General features: G+C 36.4%; 1 protein-coding gene across 1 annotated transcript in view; it reads right to left on the reverse strand.

The window, feature by feature from the left end:
* LOC113502759 overlaps window positions 1-13,135 on the reverse strand; it is a 153,592-nt gene that overhangs the window by 116,955 nt on the left and 23,502 nt on the right. The window contains exons 5-7 of the mRNA XM_026884425.1: window positions 5,726-5,896; window positions 5,353-5,459; window positions 5,000-5,124 (exon numbers count right to left, since the gene is read on the reverse strand). Of these exons, the coding sequence (XP_026740226.1) occupies window positions 5,000-5,124; window positions 5,353-5,459; window positions 5,726-5,896 (403 nt within the window). The remainder of the gene's footprint in view (window positions 1-4,999; window positions 5,125-5,352; window positions 5,460-5,725; window positions 5,897-13,135) is intronic.

The following is a 13,135-nucleotide window of genomic DNA, read 5'->3' on the forward strand; positions in this document are numbered from 1 at the left end:
GAACCTTGAATCTATCACGTAAAAATGTAATGCACTTTGTATAATTACAATTAAAAGGTATTCTGGTGCAACTTGGGGGAGGACTATGGCCAGCAGTGGACTAAGATAGTGTGAGTGATTGTTTGATAGAACAACCAACCTTTCAAAAACTAGAAAATTTAAATTTTTACAATCATTGTCATGATTGTTCAATTATCTAAAACACGGTCAAAATCAAATTAAACCTTGTGTAGTGGGTTTTAGTAAATCCCGTGTAAAGGTATCCGACATCCTAATATACCCTTGTCCTATCTTAAATGACCCTTCAATATATCAGCTCGATAAGGGTTAATTTCAGTCCGGCGTTCCTATATTAGAAAACTTTGGCGACACGTGACCTGCGCTCGGGGTTGTACCGGCTCATATTGTTTATTACCTATTGTGTACACCCGGCAACGCAAGTACCGTTATTACTTTCTTGTGTTGAATTGTTGAGATCGTTTTTTCCGCAGTTGGAAAATTTCGTGGGAACTAGTTTCTTTTGAAGAATTTCTTTCGATTGGGTTTAATGTTTAGTTTGTGAAATCTACATTCTTGTGAATTCTGTGACGCCGTTCAAAAAAACTCATAGGAAAATTTGTTTTCCTAATCTCTCTTCATGGGCAAAGACCCAATAGCCCAGAAGTAAACCAAATGGGCTTTGCATTAAACCACTTTGAAATATAGGTCATTTAAAAAGAGTGAACGATGAACTAAACCGACTGATCTTTCTAGACATTACATTGAGTGGAAAAACTTGGTCTCAAAGGAACGTTTTTCCAGTCTTTGAATAAAATACAAAGAATTTAGCAAAAACGATGTATCACCGAGGAGCCGTAAACGTCTGCATATATCACGGAAATGTTCAAAAAGTTTTACTTCAAAGTGGCTTTTGTTCGAACACAATGCCTAAAGTAATGCCAAGTTAAGAATATATCTCAACGGTGAAGGTATAAAAAGAGATGGAGAAAATTATTATAGTACTTAATATCATGCAATACAGTTCAAGAGTATTTTTCTAAATGTATTAGCTGTCTCAAACTGTCTCCTCTTGAAAACACTTATCCAAGTTAATAAAACACTAATAAAAAAAGAAAATTAAAAAGCAATCCCTCAAATACTCGTTAGAAGAAAGCAATTGTAACTGGCCTCTAAAGAAAAGCCAAATAAATAGTTCGTATTTCTTCATTCACAAGTTCAGGTGGAACTAATTAAAAAGTCGCGCCAACTCCACTTCAGACCGAACTCGTAATTTCTATATTAGTTTATGAACTAAGGCTAGAGTTTCGAACACCTGCTAGACTGCAGAACACTTTTACTAAGCTGAAGTAAAAGTGCTTATCTATATATACTAATATACAGGGTGTCCCAAAACTCAACGATAATCTGAGACCGGATGAAAGGCCATTTTTGGAATTTTTTTTTTTTCATTTCATTTCGTTAAATGCAACGAGGGATGTCGAATTTCAACTTTTGAAATGTCTCTTGTCGCTAAACTGAGTGATATGGATTTTTTTTCCCCTGATCTGTTATCCTTTCATCCGGTCTCAAATTATCGTTGAATTTTGGGACACCCTGTATAAAGCTTGTTTGTTTGTTTGAACGCGCTAATCTCAGGAACTACTGGTTCAAATTGAAAAATTCATCACGCTGCGACTAACAGGAGTGAAGATACAATGTAAAATTCTGTAAAAAAAAAAAACAGGGAAAATTATTCATCTTCGAGGGCTTCTGTTCAAAAATTCCTAACTTATATCTTCTAACCACTCAGACGAAGTCGCGGGCTAGAGCTAGTTTTCTTATGTGTTTCGATTTAAGTTTCAATGATTACGGATAAGCTGGGTCGAATTGGATCCGGAAAGCAAGGATCAAATTATGAGGCAATTTTGGAGCAAATATCTGAAAGAGGAAAACATTAAAAAGCTTTTTAGTTTATAACTAAAATTGATTCTGGTAAACTTACGAGTAATTTTAGATCTAAGCTAAATAGATCTCAAAGAACAAAAACTACGAACATAGGAAAAAGTCTACAGTTCCTGTGAAAGGAAGATCTGATTTCCTTTTGTTTTACTTGAACCTTTTGTTCGTCGCACGGGTTTCAAGAAAGTAATAAGAAAAATGGAAGATAATTATAATGCACCTTTACTTAGAGAAAGTGAGTTTTTCATCGCCGCGCTGCACCAGCACAGGATTATCTCCGGTAAGACAGTTCTTTACAGAGACACTGCCGTTCTTAAAACCTAGCTATTTAAGACCACCGGCTTGAAAGAAGAATACTTTATTATGTTATTCCAGATACACTGTCTTTAGCAGATTCTGCAATGTTGTGTTTTTGAACATTTTTTACAAAAGTTAAAAATTTGGAGCTCTTTATGGAGGTAATTTAGGACCGTCGGTGAGATAAGGAAAAGTATGAAGCTTGCCTACATTATGTATTAAAAAAAAGTCTGTTGGAGTTTTCTTAAGTTAACTAATAGAAAAAATACATCATGTCGTGATCATTTTAGGCTACGATTAAAAGACTAACCTAATCATTTGAATAAAGGAAGATGACAAGGCACAATTTATCGAAAAGGAATATTTTTTTACATTCAAGAATTTTAACAATTACGGTTTACAAAAATACAACTCATATACTTGTCAATCAATACCACTTGAAGACATACATAATTCAGTACTAGACTCTGTACAACATAGAGACTAATAAAAATATAGAGCACACTAATATTAGGATCAAATACTTAATGATCCAAATAGTAAACAAAAACTGCTTTGACCAAAATATTTGGCGCGGATACCCACCGATAGCCGGCCTAAATAGACAGCCAGTTCTGTCCACTGCCCCAGATACTTAAAAGGCATTGTCACTGAAAATTCACGGGAAAATTGTTTGTCGTCAGGCGTCGGCATTTTTTGACTTTTTGGGCTAGTCATTTAGGGAGTGAGTTAAAGTTTGCTTGCTTGCTTGTGGTAATATAAAAGCGGAAATTTTGTTGTACGCAATCAACTTCGGTAATATTAGGTCATTTGTTTTTTACATGGTACGATTGCAGTTTTACATAAAGGAAGCAAAAAAAAAATTATATAATTTATAAACACTCTCATAATGCGGGATTTTCATGGAAAGAAACAAAAACAGTAACAGTTTCAAAACCTAGATTAAATAATATTATCAATGAAGTAATTATAAGGAAACTGGAAAGTGCAATCTCATCGTGAGGGGTTATCTGTGTCCAGAAAACGTTTACACGGTTCTGGAAGATCTAAGTGAGAGACATGAAACTTTTGAATTTTCTAGTAAGATTTAGGTAAAATTTCTTTTAGAATTCAGGACTCTGCAGAGGATTACGTACTTTTAAGATCTGTAAAAGTATTCTTACTTGAGACTTATACTACAAAATATACTGCATCTACATTACATGCACGTACACAAACAACTTTCTAAGCACTTCATCGGTTACAGTTTGCAGAGCACAAACTTTCGCACCTGTATCGATCAGAGTTGCCGTTAAGGCTGTAACTTAAAGTAAAGGAGAAAGTTAAGGAGGTGAAATTTTCGAAATGGATGATATTGCTTTTCATACTAGATATAAAAAGAGTCGCCAAACTCTCAAATTAAGGATTCGAAAGTACTGTGTTTATTGGATATGACATCTATTGAGATTAAAACAATTTGTGTGATTCTGGAAAGGGGTCAACGCAAGACTAAACTGTCTCTTAAACAACGAAAACTTCCCCAAAACAAAACACTCTTTCAACTTACAGCCAGAATTTAAAATGTCCCCGGCTTAGTAGCACAATCACATTTAAAGAAATCAGATATTTCAGATCATTGAACCTAAGTACGAAAGTGCAGCTATAAATACCGTGGCGGCAGTCCAGACAAATCGATAGATACCTTATTGGCTCCCATTGTTAGTGTCCTATAAGTATAGGCTATCTAGCCGCCACTGTAATCTAGCTCAGGCACGCACCCTCTTTAGAAATACTGCAATAGCGTTCACGGTATTGTTTACTGAACTATAAGTACTTAGAAAACATTTTTAATATCATTTTTTTCTATTAGTATGTCATTTCTAGAGTTATTGTAATTTTTATTTAAGAAAACAGATACAACTTTTTTTTGTTTGTAACTTAAATTAAGCTAGATATCGCAAGATTCCAATTAACCCTGTTTGTATGTTTGTTCACTACACTTTTACGGCACTTTGTTTCGGCATTTCTTTTTAGTATGTACACGTAGGAAATGTCAAATCCAGAGAGTTAACGAAATAAGGACGTAAGAATAAGTGATAATACATCCACCTTAAAGAATAATTGATATCAGTGACGTAATTTAACGACGTCCTCAAAGTCTTGGGCAGAACCTCGTATTTCATGCTATGAAAGCTTTTCAATAAACACATAAGCTCTAGGAACATTGATGGACGACTCAGTTTAAATGCCTGAAAAGGCCTCAGCGTACAAACAAGTATGGTCTTTTCCGTGACAGCGTTATCCAAGATTGATCTAATACGTGACTCCCATTTATTTGTAAGGCTCATGTTTTCCTACCTCGTGACCTTAAGGAAAACATTTTAGGGAAACATGAAACTGTGTAGGTAGTGAACATTATTTATATCAATCTACTGGTAAGTTATTCTTGTACATACACTTTGGTGCTGAATTTGATGTGGATACGCGAGTCATATGGTTTAGTTGCTACAAACGAGCTTCAATATTAAAATAATGATGTCTTATTTACTCCATAATACGCAGTAAACTATAAATGGCAACTGCATACATTTTCATTGCCTACATTTATTTTATTAGGTAGGTTCAGAATTAAATATTACCAGTAATCGTACTATGAATTCTAAAAACAAAAATGCTGGGATCATCAAATGATACAGTGCTACGCGTACTGAAATGCTCCATCTCGCTTCCTCAGTATTTTGCAAATGTTTTTTTTGTTCTCTACTCCATTCTATTGTATACATACCTTGTTCACAAACATATCCCGCGACGGTTATGCCGAGACCAAGTGCTGAATCCTTATTCAGCTCTACATCGTAGCTCAGTGTCTCCGGCTCGCCTGTTCCTCGCACCGCCATGTCTAAGGGTAACCTGCGTAATAAACGGTAGCTGAAATCAACTTCCTTGTAACTGGGATTTAATTGCATTAGACACATGCTAACGCTAACCATGACAAGAGCTAAACGAAAGGGGGGCCTTTAACCCGCATTGAAACACCAAACGTTTTGAATATTTAGTAGTAAATCTGATCAACCTACTGATTACATAGATGAGAATTCGATGGGAAAAAAGTTTATGAGGTAGTTTCAATTAGCTTACCTCATTGGCTGTGGCTGCGGTTGCGGTGGCTGGACGAAGGCTGGTGGTGGACGAGGAGAGGGAGCCAGTGCACCTCGAGGTACCACCGCCACTATTGACGCCACAGGCTAGGTGAAACAATAGTTTTTTTTTTAAGTTATATCATACTAGCATACCTCATGCCTTTTAAAAGTATACATAGCTCATTTTGGGACTAATCAGAAATTTTACATCGGCCTGCTTTAAGACTGGATGAAAATATCATTTGTAAAATTTTTCATCCCGATTATGCTGCACATATAAAGTGACAGCCATCTTTAATTAAAAAAATTGTCCAGTCTATCAGAAATTTGCTTAAAGCCGCGTTAGCTTTCTATCCTAGCATAAAGCTTACCCGATGATGAAGTCTCTCCTCGATGATGGTGGGCGGCGGGGAGGGCGGCGAGGTGTCCTCACAGAGCGCGCCGAATCCGTCGTGACCCGCCTCGGCGAGCCGCCGCTCCAGCTCGATGGGGTCCGCCAGCAGCCGGGACGGGACCACCGGCGCTGGCGATGCTCCTAGAGGCTGAGGGGATAGATCAAGTACTTAGAAGATTTATTCAAAGGATAGTTTTCCTCTTGAACCGGAAATATTATTGTACGTTTGAGAAACCCGCCGCGATACAAGGATTAAAGTCCTTAATGCGGGAGTCATTTTTTAAAGAAAAAAAAGGAAAAAATACAAAAGAATGATTTGAGTTATACAAAAGGGTATCTAACAGGAAATACATATCTCACTGGACCGATTTCCAGATCAATATTGGATTGGTAGTGTATACGGTGAAGTTACAACCAAATGATGTTATATAGCCCGCACAACTACAAATTTAATCATCATCTTAAGAGCTTTAATCTTTCTAACTGTTTAATGACGTAATAAAATGAAGAACTTGTCTGATTTTTGGGAAATCTTTCTAACGGACTACTTTGATTTTTAGCCAAAATCATTATTATAACTGGAACTGTCAAATCCTATAGATGGGCAAAAAAACCTTTGATTGGGTTCCTCGAAATCGAGACATGCGATGGATGGCAGGGGTTGACGTTGATACATCTCTTCTTAGACTTTCGCCAAACTGGTGAGAAGTGGGTCAGCACTGAACAAATTACGACAGCCGATTGAAGACCTTTTCGGCGAAGGCAACCAGAAAAGGTTGCATGAAAGTTCAGTCACGATATAGAAGTATAAATCCCGTAATTATCCAGGTAATAGAAAAATCCTCAAATTAAGTCCGACTTCTTTCACAAAGAAGGAAATATAAATAATCATTCAGTTTCCTAACTTGCAAAAATACTACCTTTTGCTCAAGCAATCTCTCAAAACACAGCTTTCGGTAATGAGCTTTTGAAAGTCAATCTAAAATTAAGCATTAAGTTACAATTGAAAAACCTGCTATTTAATTTCAGCTTCCACTTTGTCTCAAGACTTACACAAAAAACATGCATAACCCGAACAGAATTGGGGAAGTCCAAATTAGATTCTCTTTGATCGTCACATTTAGGTACGTACCAAGCCTAATAACTTATTCTACAGTTGAAATGAATGAAGATCCGCTACTTGGGGCGTGAGCTATCCCCTCACAGGGATTGTCGACCGTAATAAATTATTCATAAATAGGTCACTGAGTAGACTTGGGCTACATGATAACATCTGTGAACAAGCGCCATGGGACTAAGTTCGACGCGCCTAGGAATACTAACTTCATGTAGATGTAAATTGTTTTCTATTTTTGGGCTGGTTTTAGTCATGTTTCGTAGAAATGTTGTACTTAGGTATTTTACAGAGACATTTTTTCTAACATTTCTGTAAAAGATATTTTGATGCCAAAGAATTTATTTATAACAATCCATGAGAATCCATCTACTGTTATATGAGGCTGAAGAGCAGGTAATTGTACGCGTTTATCTAAAAAGTTCCCTTCGGATTTGAAAAAACCTTATTGCTTTCGATAGCTCTATACTTAAGGAAGGAAGTTTGTAAACTACTCAACGTCTCTTGAGATCTCTGTCACTTGATTTGAGACAATAGGGATATAATAATAGCACAGACAATATATGTATATGACGGGCAATTTGAACAATCAATTACCAAGACAATCAATGTGCAAATGAGATGAAATCAAATTATTCTCCTCATTATAATGCATCAAAACTTAATTAAATAAGTCATAATTAGTAAAATCCAATTATTCTAAAAGCCATTAGAATTAATCAGCTATAATTTCTTAAGAACAGCTCAACGAAGTTCTATGAAATATGTAACTTGGGCCAGCGTGGCTTTTTAAAAGTCTTTTAAGCCGCTTAAAGCATGCGATTTTGACACGCCCACAGGGTAAATCATGAGTACATTTTATTTCTGGAAGAGATCATTCGAGGACCAATCACTTCCGGAGCAAGAAAAGCAAGCCAAGGTATCCCAGGATTATAAAAAAAGCAAGACAACCAAGTTGAATATATTAGGTTTTAATAGGTGTGAGCTCGACATATGATTAATTCAACATACGTCGCATATAGTTTTTCATCCCATAACAAAAATAAAGGGTTTCTGAGTATATAAAGCGACTGGTGCTCTGAATCTTACTTAACGTATGTATCTTCGTACTTGATATAAGTCCCAAAGACATTTTTTTCTATTAATTATATGTCGGAGATGAGCATGAGAATAAATAACTAAATCATAATTAAAACCTCATTGGTGAAAAATAGTTCGCAACCTCATTCATAAAACCTGTATAGTTACTGTTCGCGCCAATACTGGCTGGTTGTAAAATAGAAGCGCGGGTATATTTGAATTTAGAATAGTGGATTATAAGGTTGAAGATGGTCGTGTTACTAACGGCCGCTTTCTATATTCGATCCCGAATCTAAGATTAAGATCAATCCAGATTTTTCTCAATCCCTCGATTGAGCTTGAATCTGCATTTCATTAATCGATCTCGTCTCGAAATCCATCGAAAAAAAACGGATAGATCGCTCTGCTAAACGTTTTGTTTTACGCATGTGCAGAAAAAGTACTTCAGCGATTATTAATGAGTAAAAAGGTGGCTTTTTTCTTAAAGCTTATCTATTTTATGCACAAAATACAAAAATAAATGATTGGGAAGTCGTAGCGGTAAGTACTATAATATTCTACCTGAAGATTAGAAAAAGCATAAACGACAATAAACGTTTATTGATGAGCAACGGAACGTCAGTCAATCGAAAAGTTGTCAGTCAGTTTGACATTAACATAATATATTTTAAAATCGCACGTTTATTTGTTGTTTGTTTTTCCGATGTCTCAGCTATAGAATAGAATACAGCGGTAATATTCGAGCGCATTCAGAATAAGTTCACGCGCCATCTGTACAAGAAACTGTATGGCGTGTATCCGTTCTACATACTCATGGATCCCACTCTGTTTGTTCTGGGCATGGTTGGCAATAATCAACTGTATATGAGACGGGAGTTTGCACTGGTCGTCTACTTGGTGAAGGTGCTTCGTGGAGTGGAGAATCACCCGGAAGTATTGCAGTGCTTGAGTGGCGGAGTGAGCGGCGAAGCCCACACCTACTGCTGGTTCCTACCGCGAGAACAAATTTGCTCGCCAAAGCACCTCTTACAAGAGCTCTCCACACCACCAACTTCTTCAAAATCAGACTGACGTGTTTTTAATAATGTAATGTGTTGCAATTTTTGTTTAGTTTAAGTTCTTTGCTGTCGCATTAGGGTAAACCCTGTAATGATACTTCATGGTTTTAAATAAATAAATCAAAACGAGAATATTATAATCGTTATCTATTGATTCCAGTATTACAGATATTGGTAAAAGTGTACTTAGTACACAAAAACTATAATACCGAAAGCAAAAAAGTTTAAGCGTCAGCTTATGCTTAGCATTCCAAAACAATTACTGAGCGCTGGTCTTCAGCTTAAATCCTTGACCCCCGTTTACAAGTACAGAAAAACAAATTTTGAGGACAGAGTTTGTTCTTCTTCGCTGTCACTACTATCCCAGTCCGATAGCTGAGCTAATACTTCAAGATCGCTACCACTATCACTTGAAAATATTTCTATTTTCACAGATTTCTCAGTACAATCCGTAAAAAATTGGGGATCGCGATTATAGATCAAAAACGTCAAAAAATGGATTTGTCAAAACTAGAGATCGGTTATAGAAAACGCATAACTGTTACTTTCATACAAATACCAATCTAAAATCTCGATCCGCCCTCCCAAAGATAGATTGAAGAAAAAGATCGAGAAAACGATCCATGGATCGGTTATAGAAACACTAAAAGTTGTAAATGGATTCAAATGTCAATCTCGATCCGTAAATTAGGGATTGAGATCGAATATAGAAAGCGGCCGTAAGTGATTATTGCGTAATATTAAAGTTAGTAATTGTTGAGGCGTAATTGATGATTGTGTTGTTAATATTGTGAATATAGATTGTGTAAAGTAACTAAATAATGTGTAATGATTGGACAGCGCAAGGCTGGCGAGTTTGTTGCACCGTTTGTTCTCTCCAGCGCGCTTAGCAAGCGGTGACGGGCGGGCGTTGTTGGGAATATGTCCAGATAGGGTTAGGATTAAACGATAATGAGATAATGAGGCGTGAATGTGTGTTTTATTGAATACCCTATCCTGATGTCGGCTATCCTGACACCCAAAAGAGAGCCACGCCGACATATATTTAATTGTAAAACGGTACATTACTACAATAAGCAACTTTGACCCTACGAAGTGACGCTATACGTGGTCTATGGCATGTACACAAGCGCGGAATAATGGCGTTCTGAAGAAAGCTGCGTCGCTCAGCCTTCTCGGATGTTGTGCTAATAGCCCTCGCCTTCTCAATTATGAGCATCATAGACTTTGAAGGAAGCATCACTTAAGGTGCCTATCTTCATTTAACATAAAACGTTTCGCGGTGGAGCTTTTTGATATTTAACGTCCGAAGTAAAATTTATGTCTTTTGAAAATAGTCTGTTGGTATTTTTTGTTTAAAGAGCTATCCAGCGATGATCCTATATTCAAGAAAACTGGTATGTTGCCCTAATTGAATTTACTGTAGACTCGAAATGTCACTGATACAGAACAATTTGTGACTTTTTTATCATTATTTTAGGGGGTATTTATTATTTTTCATTTTGATAGTTATATACTAAGTAGTACATTATGCAAAGCACTGCACGTTGCCAGACAAGATTTAGGAAGACGTACCTAGGGGACATACAATAGTACGCACGATTAGCCAAATGGGTCACCACCCCAATTTCTAGTGGAGGACAAACAGCGGGATCGACCCCGTACGAGAAAACATTTCTGTTATCAACAAATTCCAGTTCCCAATGAGAGTTTTCTTTATATGTGTTCATTTAATGTTTGTAGAGTTAGATAATTGTTATTTTTAATTTAAGAAATGAAATGAAATTATTTATTCTGCAAATAGGATAGACGTCATTACTTTTACATTACATTTAGCAAAAGCTATTTTAATTTTAAAAACATAAGCCAAGATTTCTCGAGCTCTTTTGAGGACAGGCAAATCAGGGTGTAATATGCTTAAAAAACAATTTGCAATTAATGCAACTTATATTATCTCAATCTTTTTTTTCGGATGGGTAATCATGAAATGAGTCCTCCCGCTCTGGGTTGAGTTGAAGGGTCTATCAGAATGCATTGGCAGCCTGGATACTGGGCAAAGCTTTTCCCGTTTATGAATAACCCTTCATAGAAGACTGGAATTGGATTTCAATATTATAATGTAACTTTGACAAACATATCCGCAACAAACTCAATAGTATATATGTTTCCTAAACACACAACATTTCAGTTATCATGTTCTCTTTCTCTTTGATACCTGTTGACGTAATCTCGTATCAAACGATTGAGAGCTCTCATGCGTGCGATCGCCGCGCGAAATATTCTTCACTTACTTTATCCATTTGCATGGCTTTATATTCATGGGAAATGTTAAAATCTTTCTCTAAGATGTAAAGGGAGATTCTTAAGTCTACAATTGTCGATAAGCTTTTCTGCGCCTGGTTCTATTTTTGTTGTTTTTGTCTGCCATGAATGGATACTATTTTGCCCAGAATAGTTGTTGAATTAATTTTTTGAAAAAAAAAGAAGTATTTTGGTAGTTTGCTACCGTTTCTTCTCCATAAAGATAACACATTGGAATCGCGAAAATTTGACTAATTAATATAAACGTTTTAGAAGTGTCGGAAAAGGCATACTTCAAATCTGACTATCACCTTTCATTAGATAAAGACTGGTGATAAACAGACAACTTACTCTTAATAATAGGCTCAGGGAGCCTTTCGCCTTGCCTTGGCACTCTCCTCTATCGTGCTTTTCTGAACCAGCTGCCACAGCCAAATAGTTCCATCTTAAATTATCCTCTTCTTTACAGGCATCTTGAACTTTTCACTTTAGTGTAATAATAATATCATGAAACATCTAATGTAATATGACCAATACCTTACAAACTACTGACGTCACAGCACGGTGTTTCCAATCCACATTATCACGTTTATTTACATTTAAACATATCTATCAAGCAATCGTTTGGACAACGTTATTACAACTGAGCTTTATGATTTATAGCGAGCACCCACGCTTTACCGATCTAGATGTGGAACGTAAATATTATCTTGTTTTAGGCTATTTTTGTATGCAACAAACTCTATAGATACGATAACACTACATGCGCATAGATAGCCGAGTAGTTCAGGTCACCACGACGACCAATACTTATAGTGGGTTCAATCCCCTCATAGGACAAGCATTTATTGTGATCTACGAATGCCTCAACACGATTTCAATGCTTGTCCTTATTCTGGGTGCTTTGTGCATATGACTTGAATGTTTGTGAGAGCCCTAGCAACACAAGGATTAAATTAATGAAAGCGATAGTCGATTAAAAAAAGCGTTTTCAAAACATTGGTACGTCTTTTGTATCTTGCCCATGTGACAGTATTTATGAATAACAGGCGACTTATTGACGTTCTTAAAGATGAAACATAGAGGGTACTGGTATGTAAAGAACGTTTTTTAATGTTTTTTTGTCGCTACTGTTGCTTTACCTTGCCAAGACCATGAGTACCACTGTGAGTACAGTAGACTGTTACAATTTTATATCTACTGATTACTTAATTACGCTTTAAACACAGAAACACCATACACTTACATATACTCCTTAAGCCCAAAACAACACAATTTTATTTATAAAATCGTGTGGCTTAAGTAACAGTAAAATGGAAGAAAAAGCACCAAAAGATGCACCAAACGTCAAAACTTACTTTAGCAAAAATACATAAACAAGCAAACACGCAAAACCACTTAGCCCAAATGCACTGTCATTCTAAAAACTGTGTTTAAGTATAAGAAAAGGAAACCAAACTCTTTGGTGTGAAGTTTGTGAACTACACGAGAGGCTAGCCTAGCGCCGTCTATTTAAAACGTCACTTATATCGCGACCCAGTTGCTTTAATTGGAACAGTTTCTTTAGCCTTCGTAGCTGAACACCAATTAACATTGCACCTGGTCGATGTGATTTATATTGGGCCGTAATGGGTGTGTTTTTGCTTAGTTGATTGTTTACGTCAATACTTGGAGTAGCCATATTGGATCTCGTTATTTCGTTGTAAAGAGCTGCCGTCTAAGTATAATAATGTATACAGGAATGAAGATAGATACTAACATTTTTTGATCGAACGAAATCCAGACCATCTCGAGTCTTGATAAAAAGGGTGTCATGACTAAAAGTCGATCAAAC

Source organism: Trichoplusia ni, chromosome 18 (assembly GCF_003590095.1).
Source record: "Trichoplusia ni isolate ovarian cell line Hi5 chromosome 18, tn1, whole genome shotgun sequence".
NCBI lineage: Eukaryota > Metazoa > Arthropoda > Insecta > Lepidoptera > Noctuidae > Trichoplusia > Trichoplusia ni.